Below are 19,750 nucleotides of genomic sequence, written 5' to 3'. Positions count from 1 at the left end.
TCTTTACAACTTATAAGTTTCATATTTATTCATAGCAATAAAAAGATCAAAACTACAATAGAGAACCGGATAAGTGGGTAACAAGTTGCGTCGCTACCCTCTTCGGCGTCGACGAGTTATTGTGCACGACCCGTTGAACTCTTTTCATAAACGTAGCAGCATCTGGGACAAGAGTCCCGAATGTATCAATGACAAAAGGAATGAAGGCGTGTTGATTCCCGACACAAGCCTTCACGTGTTTATAAATAAAAACTGACGAAATGAATTTTGAAGTGTGACATGTATATCTGGTGAAATTAATATTCGAGCAGCGACAAAGATAACATATGAGCGTTTGTAGTCCAACAGTTAGGATAATTGCCTTCCAAGCAATAGACCCGGGTTCGACTTCCGGCAAACGCAAGCTTTTTTATATTATATATTTTATCCCCACATTTTTAACCGCTAAAATTACAACATGATTCTTTTCGTTTTGGCGCGTAATTAAGAAAAAAATAAAAAAGTCAAAAGGATTCCAGTTTTGTCTGGTTGCTACATTGCGAATTGGCCTCTTCAAAGTTCAAACCATACAAACGCTTTTTAGTTATCCAATACAATACAATACAATACAATACAATACAATCGGACGGCTATCGATGATGCTACAGGTCACAATCACAATCACTGCTTCTTCTTCTTCTTCTTCTTCTTCATGTTTTTCTGCTTAATTTTGAATGCTTCACTTTAATTAATTACGAACTTTTAGATTAGACCAGTCACTTCCAAAAGAAAGGCGTGCCCTGATAACCTAAATTGCTGCAGCTTCTATTCTAATTTCATTCATTAATGCGTATTCACAAATGATTAGGTATTTGTTGATTTGGAAAGAGCACAAAGTACATATGCTGTGTATCTTCATTCTCACGATTTAATTGCTATTAATTATTTAGCATCTATTCATACATGTTTATTAATTAGCAGTTTAGCACAAGCTCACCTAGGGTTCTATGAAATTAGTTCACAATCTGTTATGTGAGGATTTGATATAATAATATGCATATGTGCTTGGTTGTCTATAATAGGATAATAATAACTTCTATATAAACTAGGAACATTTGCAAGGATGTTGTTAGATTCAGAAATGTATGATTACTAAAATGATTAAAACAACCTCATCGGCTCAGAATAATTTAAAACTCATTTACTTTCCATTCATTAAAAGGTAGTTGTGTTTACATCGATCGATAAAGAAGCAAACGGACAACAAGCTGTGCCGCTAGCTCTTTTTGGATAGCAAATCTAAGTCGCTTAAAATAACATTCATAAATCGTGGCTTCCTAGCGCCTGAGACTGTGGAGCTACTTAGTCGTGTCCAACAGGTCATGAATAGTAATGTTATGACTCCACGGTCTATGAATATTATTAAAAATCTAAAATATCTTCTTAGTTTGGACAAAAAGTCAAGATAAGTTGTGGTAGTATATAAAAAAATGGGGCATTCCGAGAATTGAACTCGGGACCTCTCGCACCCTAAGCGAGAATCATACCACTAGACCAAATGCCCACTTGTTTATATCATCATTCTTTACTGAATTAACAGTCACTTAGTTGGTGCAATTGATTGAAAACTTAAAAGATTCCATCAATGTAATAACTGCTATCACCAAATGCCCATTCAATGCAGCTGACGGTTTAACTTTGTTTATATCCTTTACATTGTATATGTAGTCACTTTTGTATATTCTTATTTAGAATAAGTGCATTTAACTGTTAGTAGCATGAGGCTACGGTCTCTGTTGCAGGAGGTCTTGGTTCCTTTTTCTTTAAAATGCTACGTGACCTTAAGAAACAAAGATCATTGTATTGCTACCAACGTTAAGTGCAGTGTTATAGTTGTCTCAAACCATAGTTATTAAAAGCGGTGCGCCTTGGCGATTATTTAGAGCGAGTCGATGTTATAGCTACTTCCTTCACTGGAGGCGCAATTTTAGGAGAAAAATCAGCAATTCAGAATTTTTTTGATTCTTTTTTATTTTTTACCTTGATTTTATTTGGTTTTCTTTGATTTAGCACTTAATCCATTTAAACAACTTACCTAAAATTCAGCAAATTAACAAAATGAACTCCAATCTCTCTTATTATAATGAACACATTGCTTACTCAAATCACAAATCAAGATCTTTAGGCTTTTGTTTTAATAGTTTTATTATTTTATGAAATTTTCATTTTCAAGTATGAACAATTTGGTTGGTCTTTTGGCTTTTGTTTTAATATTTATTATTTTATGAAAATTTCAATTTCAAGTCTGAACAGTTTGGATATATCAGAATTTCAAGTATGAACAATTTGGTTGTTTTGAGGATTATGGTTTTGAAATATTTTGGTATTTGAAAAAAGTGATATTTTCCATTACAATTTTCTGTTCCAATTTTTAATTTAAGTGCGCTTATTTTTTTTGAGGTACACACTATTTTTTGCGCCTAGGCCCTCAGAGAGGCCTATGCGCCTTAAGTGCGCCTAACTCATTTGATAACTATGTCTCAAACTAACATATAGTCAACTGTTTTTTTACTTGTGACTAAGACATCTAGAGCCTTGGCGAAAACAGAAAACCTTTATAATGTTGTTACTATAACATCTACCAGCAGTGATTTGAGTACACCAAACACACGAGTGTGTTTTGAAAATACATATCTAATTACATGTTTAAATGGTAGCTATCTTCTGAAATAATAGAATCACTTTTAAGTTTTGGTTTATGATTGCTTATTCTGGTAACGAAGTTTCGTCTGTTCTTAACATAAGTTTCCCGATCTATGTGCTGAATTCATTGACAAAGGATTTTGTCAGATCTACAAGTATATGCTTGGGCATATATATATATAACTTTAATTGATAGATCTGTTTCAAAAAGTCTTCTATTGTATTCAGACTACATTAGTAATAGAATAAAAATAAAATATTGACTCATAAATTTTTCAATAAAATGTGTTGATTTGTCAAAAAACATGGGGCATTCCGAGAATCGAACTCGGGACCTCTCGCACCCAAAGCGAGAATCATACCACTAGACCAAATGCCCACTTGCTTATTGTGTATGCATTTCATGCTTTTAAGTCAACTTTCATAGGTGTGATTCAAGAAAACTATCAAATATTATTGTTCAAGAAAACTAAACTTAAAAACTTGATTACATGGTTTATATAAGCTAACCAATCCTAGTTAGGCTCAAACTTCTTATTAGATACAACCTCTATCGATATCTAAACTTGAATTTGAAATAAACCTGATTACTAATACACATTAATTAGTAATCCCTAAAATACCCTTAATTTACCAAACTTGTAAATCAAGGAATTAACCATTTGCAGAATACTCTCTGAAACAAACTTTGTTTGCAATTTACACATTTGTAGAACATATATGTAGTATTATTTTTTTCTGAAGTTTAAGATTGCACTTTTGAAAAATGTCATTAGAGTAATTGGCAAACTAGCAATTTCTAGGCAGAGGATTGAATATCTTGAACGCACAAGTTTGTTTTGTGAATGTATATAGAGAATAGTTTAAACGATACTTTGTAACTTGTAAATTCAGAAGTTTGGTTGCCAAAGAAAATTAACCTTTGAAGATAGGATTATCTTGATCTTTTGACTTTTGATTCTTATTCATGAAAAAAAGATGCATCTTTTTATCAACTCGGAGCCTAAATATAGAATTATAGATTGCTGTATCTACAAGTTGAATTTTTGACAATGAATCTTGTCACATATCCAAGCATCTGTTTTTGGCATATACCATCAATGTAGTCGGTAGATTTGTTTCAAAAGTCTTCAGTTGACTTTAGTTCAACTGTTTTAGTATGAGTCTTGCCTATATTTGCTTATTCTGGTAAGGCAGTTGCCAACTTTTCACCAACTTGGTGCCTAAGATTCCTGGGAAAGAAATATGAAGTTACATTTACCTAATCTGGTAGTGAAGTCACATATGCTTGTTATGATTTGAAATTTTGAGACCCTTTTCAGGTGTAGAAGCACATGTTTGTAGCAGATGAGATCTAAGCAGTTAATGCGGAAAAATATCGGATATCGGTCAAGGATATCGGTGGGATATCGGTAATTTTAATATCATGTAAAATTCATATATATAGCAATTTAATACTAATAATTCAGTATAGTCTCACACCATTAACAAATTAATCACTTGCAAATTGCAAAACACTAACAATCGTAGCAAGTAAGAATAGATTAAGACTTAAAACACTAACATTGAACACTAAAAGTTGATAATTAAGACCTAAAACACTAAAAGTTGATAATTAAGACTTAAAACACTGATATCGGGAATATCGGTCAAATATTAGTCCAATATCAGTCAATATCGTTGATATTATCGGTACCGATATTCTGATTTATATATCGCCAAGGGACCGATAACCGATATATCAATGATATATCGGTCATATCGACTGCGTAGGATGAGATCACTATAATAGGTAGTTTTGTTTCCAAAAGTCTTCTTGAGTTACAAAAAGGTAGTGGCACTTTCAAAAATAGTCTAATAGAGTTGAATGTTTACAAAAAAAGGGGGCATTCCGAGAATCGAACTCGGGACCTCTCGCACCCAAAGCGAGAATCATACCACTAGACCAAACGCCCACTTGCTTTATCTGCCTGTTTTCTTATCTATAATCACCATGTGTGAACTAGACTTTATGCTATAAACTCAGGTGTAGAATTGCTGCTAAGTTTTTGTTTGAAATTTTCAAAGGTCATATGGATATTTCAGATTCTGCGCAGATGTTTTTCAAAGTTGTTTGGTTAAACAATAATATATATGTATGCTCAAATGAGACACTTACATACTTCATTAGAGACAAAAGCTTAAAAACTTTTTTGGCAGCATAGCTAGTTACTTGAAAAGTAGAAAGACCATGAAAAACCTCTTTACGAGCCTTGGTACAATAAATGAAAAGATTCATAATATAGCAAAATTCTCTTATTATAAAGAAATCATGTAGGTTTGATAACTGTTTTTGATCTGTTCTGCAGGTTTGATAACTGTTTTAGCTTGATATGTTGGTATTATTAGAAGATATATTTAGTTTATATTCTGACAATATTGAATTGTATATGAATAAGTATTTCATAATCCATATTTAGAACATTGTGTTATGTTTATGATTGAATCTCTAATCCTGTATAAGGGATGACTTATTACTGAATAATACATGAAATCTTTGGTACCATAAACACTTTTAGGTTTATGTGTTGCTTATTCTGGTCGCCAACTTTTCACCAACTTGGTGCCTAAGAATTTGGCAAAAAGTAATGCAGTTACATGTCCTAATCCGGTTATGGGCATGCCAAGTTTATTTGTCAATACACAATAATAAGACAAAAGCCAAACAACCCCATGTAAGGCCCCGTTACCGGTGCCTCACTTTATCGTTGGATTTACTCACACAGTTCTAAATATTAGAGTTAATAAAAACTTTCGCGGAATAACATAAAAGTCAACCATTCATTACATACATCCATAACTTGTCTTTTAAAAACATAACATAAAACATAGTATTTCAAACATCACGACAAAACTCCAGATGCCAGCCTCTTCGGATCCCGTCATGTGTCTTCCTCAAGCCAACTGTCTCAATCGATTAGCCTGCGTGCATACTAAAAGTCAGCTACGCTGAGTGAGTTCTAGTTAATCATGCAACATTCAATACATTCATAACTACGTACTTTCATACGTAATTCATACTTTCATAATTCGTTCATAATATACATATTTACCTTCATACTTTATTCTAAATTCTACTTTACATTATTCTATTCTGTCTTGGATATTATTAGTGTCCGGTCCCTTTTTCTGCCTTGAGTATTATTAGGGCCCAGTTCATTTCTGCCTCGAGATTTATAAAGGGGCTCGGTCCTTTCTCTACCTTGAGTATTGTTAGGGCTCAGTCCCTTTCTTCTGTACCTGGTTATCTCTTACATTCCTTCATAACATACATACGTACCATTCGTACATTATACATAACATTATAACTTGACAGTACGTGCAATATCCGAAGATCGTTCGCGTACCAACAAGCAGTCATTCATATTTTATATACGTATTGTTCATATCTCCAAATCATCACCCGACGGTACATGCAATATCCAAAGATCGTTTACGCACCGTCAAGCATTTATCTTTACATAATAATATAAGGTATACACTTACCACTTAAGGTAAGTGTATTAACTAATCACATCGAGTATGTACACAGCCCCGAAAACATAATAAGGAAATAGGGCTAGAAACTCACCTGAACTCGATTACGTTCATTGTTAATTATTATTCCTTTCCTTAGCTGTGCTCGACTAACTGTATAGCAATTACACGTATCAATTTAACTATCACTACTCACATCGCATTTCTAGTCTAGTTATAACCCTCAACGAACGGGGGTCCGGGGGTAGCGCCCCTGGCAGCGGGGTCTAGGGGCGGCAGCCCCTAGCAGGGTCCAAGGGGCAGAGCCTCTGTTTGGGGTCGAGCTGCCAGGTCAGCTTGGAAAAATTTTATTTCCATTAACTGTCTTATCACATTTTTCATTAGAATTTTAAATTATTTTATAATTCGCTAACTCATTTGCCCTAACGAATTAAGCCTGATTCGTTAACTAATTTGTTATCTTTCATGATCTAGTTCGTTAGATGATTCGTTATTCTGGTTCGTTATCTCAACATGGTCTGGTTCGTTACATGGTTCATAACGAACTGGTCCTTATAATGAATTGAACCCTATAACGAATGACCCCTCTGTAACAAATTGAACCTTCTAATTCGTTATCTCCTTTAACGAATGACTATAACGAATTGGGGCTAATTCGTTATCTTTTCCTTAATGAATCTGGATACGAACTAAGGTTAGTTCGTTAAGCTTCTTGTAACGAATCATCTGACGAATTGCCTCTAATTCGTAACTCTCCGTTAACGAATTAGGGTTAGGTCTGAGAATGTCAGAAACATTCTCTGACATTCCCTTCCTCGTACCCGCCGCCTTTCCGGCGCCGTCGTCGCTGGAAAAACGTATTTTTGCACATTTTTCACCGTTTTTCATCCCGTTCGATCCAGATCTGAGCTAGGGTGACCCCTAAGCTCATCTTAGGTTCGGTTTATACCCGATTCCACCCGGATCTCGTGACTTTAACGGTTTAAAGGTGTCGGCTCGTCGTTTCGCAACTAAATCTAACAGGTTTAAGCTTATTCAATATCATGCTAATATTATCTTGGATCAGGATCGGTTTCCCTTGGTGATTTCGGCTAGAGAGAGAGAGCAAGATGAGAGAGAGTTAAGTGTGTTTTGGTGGTGTATGGAATATGTGTAAATGAATGGAAAATGGGTAATTAAGGTTTATATAATTATGGATCATGGGCTTAAGCACATGGTCTTTTCCTTCTTTTCTTCATGGCCCAAGTCCATAACTCATATCCATTTTACCCAACACCAGCCCGACTCATAATAATTCATAATCTCATTTTATTAACCGAAACTAGAAAAACGGGATGTTACACCCCATGAAAGAAACGGCTAAAAAAGTTTTGGGTCATTCCAAGAGTTGAACTCGGGACCTCTCGCACCCAAATGCCCACTTCTTTATGCCATTATTCTTTATTGTATTTACAGTAACTTTGTTGGTGCAGTTGGTTGAAAACTTACAAGATCCATCAACGTTCACAATAAATATAACTGCTACCACGAAGATTGTCATCTGAACGTCAATGATTCTTTTATTGCCCTATTAAATGTTTTAGTTGACTGTGGCTAACTTCATGCTGTACAGAAATTAATAGCCATGTTTAACTAGTTTTGATCTAAGCTTGTTGAAAGGATACAATCATACTCGATTATAATTTATTGCAGTTAACAATCTAACTTTGTTTATATTTTTAAATACACAAATAATTAAAGAAGTTATTGCATTATCCTTAAGGATTATAGCAGCTTTTGCATTTGATCAATTCTGCAGGTTTGATTTATGATTGCCTATTTTGATAAATAAATAGTGTTTTTCACCAACTTGAATTTGGTGCCTAATATAAAAGCTTTCATAACCATGAGTTGAAAAAATATACAAAAATGAGTCGATTTTGTTAAAGAGGGTTTTTTTTTTCCGAGAATTGATTTGGGACCTCTCACACCCAAAACAAGAACACACCACTAAACCAAATGCCAATTTGCTTTATATGCATGCCTTTGTTCTTTACCAGTGTGATTGAAACATAAAAACTAATTGAAGTATCAAGTATGTGACACCATGTTGACATGTGCTTACTTCTATAATTTTCCATTTCTGTTTATTCTTGTTTAGAATCACTGCATTTAACGGTGAGTAGATTGATGCTACAATCTCTTGCGCAAGAAACTTGTAACTTATTATCCCGAAATCCTGCATGGATGCACTCAACAATATCTTGGTGTCTTCCTGTTTTGATCTATTCTGCAGGTTCGGTAACAGTTTCTGCTTGACGTGTTGATTTTTGTTTGCTTATTTCGGTAACGTATATGCAGACTCAAAAATGATAAACGATAATTAACGCACAACTTATAAATAACCGACTTATATTATAACCAGAAAATATAACTCAAAAAACTGATTACAATAACTTTGGTAGTGATGGTGGTGATTGTTGTGTTTGTTGTTGTGTTATTATTTCTAACACTAACTTTCTACATCTATTTATACTAGTAACCCAACTTGGTCACCAAACATAATATGTGGTCACCACTCAACTTGGGCAACAAGGTCAACTTGGCCAACAAGGTGAACTTGGCCACCAAACATATGGAATGTTTCATAATACCCCTTAGACTTTAACCGACTTGTTAAAATCTCTTAGGCCCAGTTCACCGACTTGCGACCCGAAATAGAAATTAATCCAACATTCACCCCCCTAATTTCTGATTCGGATTAGAAAGGTCTTCAACTCCAAGTAACTCGCGCATCTCCGTGAACTTGATTCTTGTGAGTGCTTTAGTGAGGATATCAGCTCGTTGCTCTTTCCCGCTAATGTGCTCAACATCGACCTCGCCGTCGTTGTAGCAATCTCGGATAAAATGAAAGCGAGACTTTATATGCTTTGTTCGGTTGTGAAAAACCAGATTTTTCACAAGGGCTATTGCGGACGTGTTATCAACTTTCAACACAACTTTCTGCAACGCTTCTCCAGTCAACTCGCTCAACAACTCTCGAAGCCATACAGCTTGACATGCGGCTGCTGAAGCCGCCATGTACTCGGCTTCACACGATGGGAGTGCAACTGTCGCTTGCTTTTGTGAGCACCATGTAATTGGAGATTGCCCGTAATAAAACACGTGCCCCGTGGTACATCTACCATCATCCTCATCTATGTTGTGACTACTATCACTATAACCTACAAGTCTTTTGGACCCGTTCTTCCCGTACTTGATCCCGTAACTCGTCGTTTTCTTCAAATATCTCAATAGGTGTCGTATTGCCATACAATGAGATTCTCGTGGGCTTTGCATATATCGACTAACAATACCCACAGAGTACGCCATATCCGGACGAGTGTGTAATAAATACCGTAAGCAACCCACTACCTTTCGATACTCGGTTGCATCGAGTTCGACTTCATTCTCGGCTTTTGAGTATTTCACACCATGATCCATCGGGACTTGAGACGGATTACAGTTTTGCATACCGGTCTCCTTTAGAATCCTTTTGGCGTATCCTTCTTGTGTAATTACTATCCCGTCTTCTTGTTGGACTACTTCGATTCCGAGATAGTAGGTCAACTTCCCGAGATCCGACATCTCAAACTTGGCCGCCATACCCTTTTTGAAATCAGAAATTATACTCGAGCTTGTACCTGTCACAAATAAATCATCCACATACACGGCTACGATCAAAAAATGTTTCCCATCCGTCTCTAGGTAAACCGATTGTTCCTTGGAACATTTTTGAAACTTCATGTCTCGTAGGATGTTATCGAGCTTTGTGTTCCAAGCTCGGGGAGCTTGCCTTAACCCATACAAGGCCTTTGACAACTTGTAAACTTTTGCCTCCTCGTCTTTTTTCTCGTATCCTTCGGGTTGAGAAACGAACACAACTTCTTTCAATTCACCATGTAGAAAGGCCGTCTTTACATCAAGATGGTGGATTTCCCACCCGTTAGATGCAGCCAATGCGATTAGTAGCCGAACGGTCTCGATTCGGGCTACCGGAGCGAAAACATCATCAAAGTCAATCCCGAGTTGTTGCACGTAACCCTTTGCAACCAACCGAGCTTTGTACTTATTTATCATTCCATCCGCATTTCGTTTGATTTTAAACACCCACTTCAACCCGATACATTTTGCACCCTTTGGAAGTTCGACTAACCTCCATATTTCATTCTTGTTTATCGAATCAATCTCGGTATTCATAGCACGAACCCATTCTTGGTTCGACTTAGCCTCAGAATAGCTACTCGGTTCACCACTTGATGCAAGAAGCAACTGCTCATAGTCAGAGTCAACATGTAACACATAATCTTCTTGTAATCTTCTTGGTAAAACCGAGACTCGGGTTGAACGTCTTAGACACGTTTGGGCCTCATTTTCACCCGAATGGACCTGTGAACCATTACTCGTCAACTGGACTTGAGAGTGGGTTGAGGAATTAGACCCGATATGACCTGGTTCGGCTGAGTCGTTGGACTCGGGTTGAACCGACGATGCAGGTTCAGAGCTTGGGCTACCCGGGTTGCTTCCAGACGTTTCTTCAATGGTGGGCTCGATTTGACTGGTTCCATTGTCAACTGCACCCCCCCCCCCAAACAATAGAAAACATACTCGGCTCGTAGTCATTCTTCTCGACTTTCTTTACCCAATTTCACCCTTTGTTTTTGTCAAACACAACGTCTCGACTAACAACAATTTTCCGGGTGTTCGGATCGAAGAGACGGTATGCTTTTGAACCCATCTCCGACCCGAGATAAACGAGCTGTCTTGACCTATCATCAAGTTTCTTTAGATGTACACTATTAACTTTAGCATACGCCATGCACCCAAATACTCGAACGTGTTCAATAATCGGTTTCTTTTTCTTGAACCGTTCATATGGAGTTTGATCAACCAAGGCCCGGGTTGGGACCCGATTGATTAAAAAAGTTGAATGTCGGACCGCTTCTCCCCACATATAATTCGGTATATGCATCGCCTTTATAATAGGCACCATCCCCATTAAAGTCCGGTTTCGCCTTTCTACCACGCCATTTTTGTGTGGCGTGTACGGGGCGGTTGAATGCCGAATAATTCCACTTTCATCGCATAACCGATTGAAATCACGTGAAGTGAATTCTCCTCCCCTATCGGTTCGAAGAGTTTTCATTGGTAAACCCGCCTCCGTCTCGATTAGGGCTTTAAACCTCTTAAAACTTTCAAACGCTTCACCTTTTTCTTTCAATAAAAACGTCCACATATATCGTGAGTAATCGTCTATAATAACAAAGACATACCTATTACCCGAGATAGTGGATGGGGTTATTGGACCGCACAAATCACCATGAACTAACTACAAAGGTTGGGATGCTCTAAACGAGGATGTAGCCGGAAATGAACGTCTCGTTTGTTTACCCACCAAACACGATTCACACAATTGATTTTCATGTTCAACATGTGGTAAACCTCTTACAAGATCCTTCTTAGCTATCGATTTCATTAACTCGAAATTGATGTGCCCAAGTCTTGCGTGCCAACGCCATGCATCATCTTCAATCTTAGATTGCAAACACAAGTGAGCTCCAATTTTCATTCGTATTTTGTAGAGTCGGTTTTCGGATCTCTTGACCTTCATGAGTAACCTCCCGTTCTCATCGTACATGGTCAGAAGATCGTGTTTCATCCGAATGTCACATCCGGACTCCGTTGCTTGACCGAGACTTATTATATTTTTTTTAACTCCGGAATATAATAAATCTCGGTTAGTAAGTCTTGGTCACTCGATTTTCCTTGGAAAGAATTGAGCCTTTTCCCTTGATTTGAACAAATGACCCATCTCTGAACTTAACCCTCCCGGTTATGTTCTCGTTTAACTCTAAAAAATATGACCGGTTTCCCGTCATATGATTACTTGCCCCATTATCCAAATACCATACATCATCTTCGACCCGCTCGGTCTCGTATTTCTTTGGTATTAGGTTTTGTTCATTTAAGAACACAACTTGATGCATATACGCCGCATCATCAAAATTTTCACGGGCTTCGGTTTTGTTTGCTTCTTGACCCTTTTGAACTCGGTCCGGGCAACCGGATGCAAAGCGACCAAACTGGTCACATCGGTAACATAAAATCTTTGACCGATCTTTCTTCATCCTTACTTTTCCCCGACTTGATGACCCTTGTTCGGTACTAGGGGTTCGGTATTGGCCATTGAAACGGCCTCGACCGCGACCTCGACCTCCTCGTCCTCGTCCCCCATTAGATTCAAAACTTCTATGACTTGATGAATCATATTTACCGAATAAAAGTTTACCTTGGTCACTCCCTTGAATTTCTTCTTCTCGAATTCGCTCCTAATAGGCTCGGAGTCGGCCTACAACATCTTCAAATCCCGTTTTATTGAGATCCAACATTTGGTCAAGCGAAGCAACCATTTGAATATACTTCGATCTTGGGAGACTTTTGAGAAACTTCTTTACCAATCTTGCTTCATCTATAACTTCACCGAGAGCCGCTGATTTCGAGGCAATGCTCGATAACTTTCCCGCAAAGTTATCTATGGAATCTGACTCGTTCATCTTCATATTGTCAAATTCCATTGACAAGGTTTAGAGACGTGCTTCTCTAACCCGTTCGGCACCTAAGTGTCGGGTTTTAATCGAATCCCACATGGCTTTAGCAGTTTCTTGATCTCCAATTTGCATGATCAAGGTTTCGGGTATGGATTGAAACAACAAGGCCATAGCCATGTCATTTTTGTCTTCATCAGAGACACCCGAGTTGATGGTGTCCCAAACTTTGTGAACTCTTAGGACTACTTTCATCCTCATAGCCCACACAGTATAGTTCGTTGCAGTTAACATTGGACATTGAACGGAAGATGGCCCGTTCTCTTTCCCCTTTGGCGGCAGCGGTGGAGTCGTGTCACCCATGGCTACTCAAACCCAACTTGTTTTAATAAAGTAACAACTGAACGTACTATGCGGTCGACAATGACAACTTCTTAGGGAGATCAAACCAACTTGTTCGATCAACCACGGCAACAACTTCTTCGGGAAATCAAACCAACTTGTTTGATCGAAACACCTTCTTTGTTGGCCGTTAATTATCGCGTTCTTGAACCGAGCTCTGATACCAATTCAAGAATGATAAACGATAATTAACGCACAACTTATAAATAACTGACTTATATTATAACCAGAAAATATAACTCAAAAAACTAATTACAATAACTTTGGTAGTGATGGTGGTGATTGTTGTGTTTGTTGTTGTGTTGTTATTTCTAACACTAACTTTCTACATCTATTTATACTAACTTTGGTAGTATAAATACCAAAGTTGTTTGATCGAAACACCTTCTTTGTTGGCCGTTAATTATCGCGTTCTTGAACCGAGCTCTGATACCAATTCAAGAATGATAAACGATAATTAACGCACAACTTATAAATAACTGACTTATATTATAACCAGAAAATATAACTCAAAAAACTAATTACAATAACTTTGGTAGTGATGGTGGTGATTGTTGTGTTTGTTGTTGTGTTGTTATTTCTAACACTAACTTCGCCGAGAGCCGCTGATTTCGAGGCAATGCTCGATAACTTTCCCGCAAAGTTATCTATGGAATCTGACTCGTTCATCTTCATATTGTCAAATTCCATTGACAAGGTTTAGAGACGTGCTTCTCTAACCCGTTCGGCACCTAAGTGTCGGGTTTTAATCGAATCCCACATGGCTTTAGCAGTTTCTTGATCTCCAATTTGCATGATCAAGGTTTCGGGTATGGATTGAAATAACAAGGCCATAGCCATGTCATTTTTGTCTTCATCAGAGACACCCGAGTTGATGGTGTCCCAAACTTTGTGAACTCTTAGGACTACTTTCATCCTCATAGCCCACACAGTATAGTTCGTTGCAGTTAACATTGGACATTGAACGGAAGATGGCCCGTTCTCTTTCCCCTTTGGCGGCAGCGGTGGAGTCGTGTCACCCATGGCTACTCAAACCCAACTTGTTTTAATAAAGTAACAACTGAACGTACTATGCGGTCGACAATGACAACTTCTTTGGGAGATCAAACCAACTTGTTCGATCAACCACGGCAACAACTTCTTCGGGAAATCAAACCAACTTGTTTGATCGAAACACCTTCTTTGTTGGCCGTTAATTATCGCGTTCTTGAACCGAGCTCTGATACCAATTCAAGAATGATAAACGATAATTAACGCACAACTTATAAATAACTGACTTATATTATAACCAGAAAATATAACTCAAAAAACTAATTACAATAACTTTGGTAGTGATGGTGGTGATTGTTGTGTTTGTTGTTGTGTTGTTATTTCTAACACTAACTTTCTACATCTATTTATACTAGTAACCCAACTTGGTCACCAAGCATAATATGTGGTCACCACTCAACTTGGCCACCAAGGTGAACTTGGGCAACAAGGTGAACTTGGCCACCAAGCATATGGAATGTTTCATAATACCCCTTAGACTTTAACCGACTTTTTAAAACCTCTTAGACCCGGTTCACCGACTTGCGACCCGGAGTAGAAATTAATCCAACACATACTTCTCACCAACCATATTTTGAATTTGTTATAGTTGTTAAAAACATAAGCTATGTTAAATTTCGAGTGGTAAAGAATGTACCCTTAATAATGTTTGCTATCTTGAAAATAATATGGTAATGTTGTTTGTTTTTATAACTTGTAATCCAGAAATTATGCATTTATAAGCATCTTACTATCTTCAGGCCCTGATATGGTTGATAACTGTTTTAGCTTAACATAAAAATCTTCAGGAAAAGCAATGCGGTTACATTTCCTAATGAGGTAGTTGAGTTTATTGAGAGAATCTTTTCAGATCCGGACACACATGTTTGTGGCATATAAGATGAGATCCCTTAAATTAATAGGTGGTTTTGTTTCTAGAAGTTAGAGATGTTATCTCAGTACTAGATTATCAGAGTACAAAAGGAAGTTGCACTTACATTGAGAAAACAAAAGGGGGCATTCCGAGAATCGAAATCGAGACCTCTCGCACCAAAGCGAGAATCATAGCACTAGACCAAATGCCTACTTGCTTTGCTAATATATTTAGTCTCTCTTTTAACACTAATTCTGAAACACGAACACACACAATAGTTTTAGTCCCAAGGTTTGTAATTTTAAGACTTGCTGGTTTTTCTTACTTCTTTTTCTTAAATGTTTGTTATGGTGATAAAATAATAAAACACAAACGAAACAACTCAATAATTAACTTCATTTTTCAAATTAAAAAATGTTCTCATTTTGGGGCATTCTGAGAATCGAACTCGGGACCTCTCGCACCCGAAGCGAGAATCATACCACTAGACCAAATGCCCAATTTGAAATTTTAATAATGAATTTTGTTAAAGATAGCTTGTTAATATTATTTTATTTGTAAATATATTTACACACAATTACGACCCCTTTATGGCTCTGTACAAGAGGAAAATCATAAGCAATGAAGTAACAAAATTTTCTTGTATAATGGTTATTTTATTTTTTTTCAAACAGTCATCTAAATCATTTTTTTTACTAAAGTCATCTAAATTTAATTAGCTACGAATATAGCAACATACATACTTCACATTGTATAAACATGGCCACATGAGGGACATATTAAAAGAATCAAATCCAAATTGTGGAATTGGAATTCGTTATTATTTATGGTCTAACCTAATTTTAAATGTGTTCTTTTGGAAAGCCAAGTTATGCAACTCTCCAAAAACCTGGCAAGGAGCTTTACAAGGCACGAAGGAAAAACACAAAATATCAAGAGTTCCAAAAACAATTAAACCGACACCATTTGTTGCAATCAACGGTAGTCAAACCACCCTTGATTGATCCAAACAAACAGTGAATTCATTACGCACCCGCCAAAGACTTCATAAAGCAATGAGATGAATAGAATGGATAATGTTAATGTACACTTTATCGCTTTCAGTTTAAGTGAAATGTTCAAATAAAAAAACAACCGTTATCTTTAATGGATTGATGCAACGTGAGTACAAAAGTGTGTCCATCCATTTAACAACAATGAATCTAACTCAAGCACACCCGAGTATACTATACATCTGGCACATGAAACCACTCCTCGATCATCCTTTGGTACACGTTCAAATTAAAGCTTCCTGCATGTTTTATAAATTCTGTTTATATATTTATATAATATGTATCCTTATATCTATATGGTTGTAGATATTTAGGACACCAGAGTTAGAAAACATAATAACACTATATAATTCAGATTTTGTTTTTCTAAAAACATTTTATTGATCACATAGTTTTCTAATATTTCTAAATATATACGAGGAATAAAAGGAAATAAAGAGGAAATCCTTGAAGATAGGATACAAAGCATGGGTGGTACTCACAATTTTATTTTCCTTAATGTGCTGCATTCCACACACCAACAGTTTTCAATCTCTTTTAAATGACATGAAAGTCATAATCCAATCACAAAACAATAAAGGAGTTTCTTCGGAGTTCTTTTTCTTGCGTTATTTTTCAAATAACAAGAGAAAAAGAACTCTTTCAAAATGAATAAATCATTCGCAGGAACAACCCAAAAATGCTCGGTTTGCGAGAAAACTGTGTATTTGGTTGATAAATTAGTAGCTAATCAACGAATTTATCATAAATCCTGCTTCAGATGCCATCATTGCAACAGTACCCTCAAGGTATAATAACATTTTTTTATATGATCCTACCTATATATATATATTATAAATAGCTTATAAAATAATTTATTTGTAATTTTGTTTATATATAAATTTTCTCACCAAAATTTTGCAGCTTAGCAACTTCAATTCTTTCGATGGAGTCGTTTATTGCAGGCATCACTTTGATCAGCTCTTCAAGAGAACTGGCAGCCTGGAAAAAAGTTTTGAAGGTTTTTATATTATTAATTTTCAAAAATAGTAAATTATAAATTTATTGTCTATTTCTACTTTAAATGTTGTCATGTTTTAGGAACACCAAAGATCAAGCTTGAAAGGACTGTTAGTCAAGAGGTATTAACTTAACTTCCCATTTACGGTTATTGTGATTATTTGAGCCGTCTATTATTCCACGTTGCTTTCTTTGTACCAGGTTCGGAGTTCAGCCAAACTCTCAAGTTTCTTCGAGGGTACCAGAGATAAATGTCTAGCGTGTACCAAGATTGTTTATCCAACGGAGCGGGTAATTAAACCATATGTCCATTTATATATATATATATATATATATATATATTAACTATCATTTCATTTGAGGACGAGTTTAATATGAATAATAATATATAGGTTAAGGTGGATGGAACTGCATACCACAGAGCTTGTTTCAAATGCTGTCATGGCGGGTGCACAATAAGCCCATCAAACTACATTGCTCATGAAGGCAGGCTCTATTGCAAGCACCATCATATCCAACTCTTTAAGAAGAAAGGAAACTACAGCCAGCTTGAGGTCGAAGAAGCTTCTGCGGGCGAAACTGCTGATCAATCAACTCCTGAACCAACTCCTGAACTGGCTCCTGAACCAACTCCTGAACTGGCTCCTGAACCAGCAGCTCCTGCTCCTGAACCAACTCCTGAACCAGAAGTCCAAACTTGACCCGTTTAATAGCTCTGATGATATCTTAAGTACTGTCGTGTTTAAGAACGAGCTAGCTCGACTAGATCAAACGCTATTGATCGAGTATTTTGTTTTTGTCCAACACCAGTTTGTGTTGTATTCATCATCTAATAAATTTGTTTCACAATACTTATTTGTGTGCATAAGCATTTTCTCTCCATCCTACAAACAACATTGTATTTCCACATAATCACCTTTTTTTACAATGTACTTTCCATAACCAGATTTTTGTGTACACCAAAATAAACTAATTTATAAAAAAATAATTAAAACTACTGTGATTAACATTATATATACACTTTATTTGTAAAATACTTTATTTATCTTAAATTGTTGTATAAACAAAAACAAAATAATGTGAAAATCTGTTACAAAAGTTAACAAAAAAAGATGTTCAACATGATTTTCGAACATCTTTGGATGTTTCTAGCAGGCCAGGCAGCATTGAAGGCGGCATCGGGCAAGGTTGCTAAACACGAGAGAGCTTGTTTGGAGAATCAACACGTGTTTATCCCCTTTGCCTTTGACACTTTTGGTTTCTTAGCTCCGGATGCCGTGGACCTTTTGAATAGGGTTCAGAAAGTTGTGCATAGTAACGTATCGGCCCATAAGAATCGAAACTTTGTTTTTAGTAGGATTGAGTTTGCTATCTAAAAGGGGGTTGCGGCGCAGCTTGTTGCCCGCTTACCTGCCACTTCATTGTAAATCGTTTGGATGTTTATATGATATTCTAAATGGTTGGTTTAAAAAAAATAATAAAAAATTCGAAGATAAATGATGAAACATGTAATCTTATATAAACATAAAGGACTTTTCTGTATTCTTTATTTACAAACTCGGTATTTATTAGTTCATTGATTAAGTCACTTAATTAAGCCAATGAGCTTTTTTTTGAAGTGGTAAGGAAGAGGCTTGGTGTTTCATGTTACTCATGTTCGATTCTTGCTCCCATCATTTACTTCAGGCCTTCGGCGGCACAAGGTGATGATGGGAGACTAGGCGAGTAGGTGGTGTTCACTAGTTGGATCCTAGAACTAAACGGGTTTTATCTCACCGTTCGGACGAGTGTTCGGACGAGTGTTCATGGGCGTTGGCGTTAGGTGAGGGTTTTCCCCGGATCAGAAGGCGAGTGTATCTCGATGTTGTGAATTTAGTCAGTAGCCCATTTGGAAGATTCGTTGGCCGTTAAAAAAACTTAGTAGTTAACAAACTGAATCATATTGTGATGTGCTGAACCTTCTACTTTATATCGTCTATAACACAGTTTTAAATTTCATGTACCAGTAAAAAGAAATGATGAAGCCTAACTTACTAATTTTAAATAAAAAATCACATAGTGTACTTTTATTAACATGTTTTGTTAATAAAACATGTTTTATCGTGTTTTAAACAAGTGTCTAATTGCCAGGTTTACTACCCTTGCAATGCTTAGATTAGACAAAGTTGATCTTTCTCTCAATTTGAAAAATAAATAAACTTCGCACTATTTTCCTTAATTAAAAAAAAAACATCTTAGAATTTTGTTAAATCATATTTACATTTCTTTTTGATTAATAAACCATCAAGTATGTATTTAATTACACATTTTCAATTAGGAGTGAGCATTAACCATGTTTGGCCAGTGAAAGCCAACCAACTGACCCGTCGCGACCTGAATAAGTAATTTACGAGACAATCTTCTGAATCTGTAACTGTAGACTAATCGGTTTCAATATGGTCCAGGCCAAAACCCGACCGCAAACTGGATTCATAGATGCAGACTATAAGACTAATACATATTCTTCATCCTGTCTCATATCCATATCCTTTACAACTATGTGTGTTTACTAACTTAACAGTACTTTACTTTTGGTCCTATCTGATGCATGACATATTGACATGTCCCAACCCTCATAACCCAAAACCAACCAT

At 36.5% G+C, this 19,750-nt stretch overlaps 1 protein-coding gene and 5 non-coding genes across 6 annotated transcripts; 2 read left to right on the top strand and 4 right to left on the bottom strand.

The window, feature by feature from the left end:
- The first annotated feature begins 330 nt into the window (after positions 1–330).
- Positions 331–402, top strand: TRNAG-UCC (transfer RNA glycine (anticodon UCC)). Its single transcript has one exon. It is a non-coding gene; the product is annotated as a tRNA-Gly (tRNA).
- A 1,069-nt stretch (positions 403–1,471) lies between these two features.
- Positions 1,472–1,543, bottom strand: TRNAP-AGG (transfer RNA proline (anticodon AGG)). The gene has a single exon. It is a non-coding gene; the product is annotated as a tRNA-Pro (tRNA).
- Positions 1,544–2,989: 1,446 nt separating this feature from the next.
- On the bottom strand, positions 2,990–3,061 carry TRNAP-UGG (transfer RNA proline (anticodon UGG)). Its single transcript has one exon. It is a non-coding gene; the product is annotated as a tRNA-Pro (tRNA).
- A 1,504-nt stretch (positions 3,062–4,565) lies between these two features.
- TRNAP-UGG (transfer RNA proline (anticodon UGG)) lies at positions 4,566–4,637 on the bottom strand. Its single transcript has one exon. It is a non-coding gene; the product is annotated as a tRNA-Pro (tRNA).
- A 10,856-nt stretch (positions 4,638–15,493) lies between these two features.
- Positions 15,494–15,565, bottom strand: TRNAP-CGG (transfer RNA proline (anticodon CGG)). The gene has a single exon. It is a non-coding gene; the product is annotated as a tRNA-Pro (tRNA).
- Positions 15,566–16,690: 1,125 nt separating this feature from the next.
- LOC143599874 (pollen-specific protein SF3-like) lies at positions 16,691–18,003 on the top strand. Its single transcript, XM_077077724.1, has 5 exons — positions 16,691–16,906; positions 17,022–17,118; positions 17,199–17,239; positions 17,319–17,408; positions 17,510–18,003. The coding sequence occupies exons 1-5, from the start codon at positions 16,766–16,768 to the stop codon at positions 17,816–17,818; spliced, it is 678 nt and encodes a 225-aa protein (XP_076933839.1). The 5' UTR covers positions 16,691–16,765; the 3' UTR covers positions 17,819–18,003.
- Positions 18,004–19,750: the final 1,747 nt, after the last annotated feature.

This window comes from Bidens hawaiensis, unplaced genomic scaffold (assembly GCF_021521415.1).
Source record: "Bidens hawaiensis isolate Kalapana, Puna unplaced genomic scaffold, B.hawaiensis_p1.1 tig00053018_1, whole genome shotgun sequence".
Classification (NCBI taxonomy): Eukaryota; Viridiplantae; Streptophyta; class Magnoliopsida; order Asterales; family Asteraceae; genus Bidens; species Bidens hawaiensis.
This window is presented reverse-complemented; position numbering and strand designations above follow the sequence as displayed.

What these genes read in the sequence shown, in the direction of transcription:
- LOC143599874 (XM_077077724.1), top strand. Translation starts at nt 16,766, where the DNA reads ATGAATAAATCATTCGCAGGAACAACCCAAAAATGCTCGGTTTGCGAG. An exon ending in ATTGCAACAGTACCCTCAAG is followed by an intron (nt 16,907 to 17,021) that starts GTATAATAACAT and finishes AAAATTTTGCAG; the next exon opens with CTTAGCAACTTCAATTCTTT. An exon ending in TTGTTTATCCAACGGAGCGG is followed by an intron (nt 17,409 to 17,509) that starts GTAATTAAACCA and finishes AATAATATATAG; the next exon opens with GTTAAGGTGGATGGAACTGC.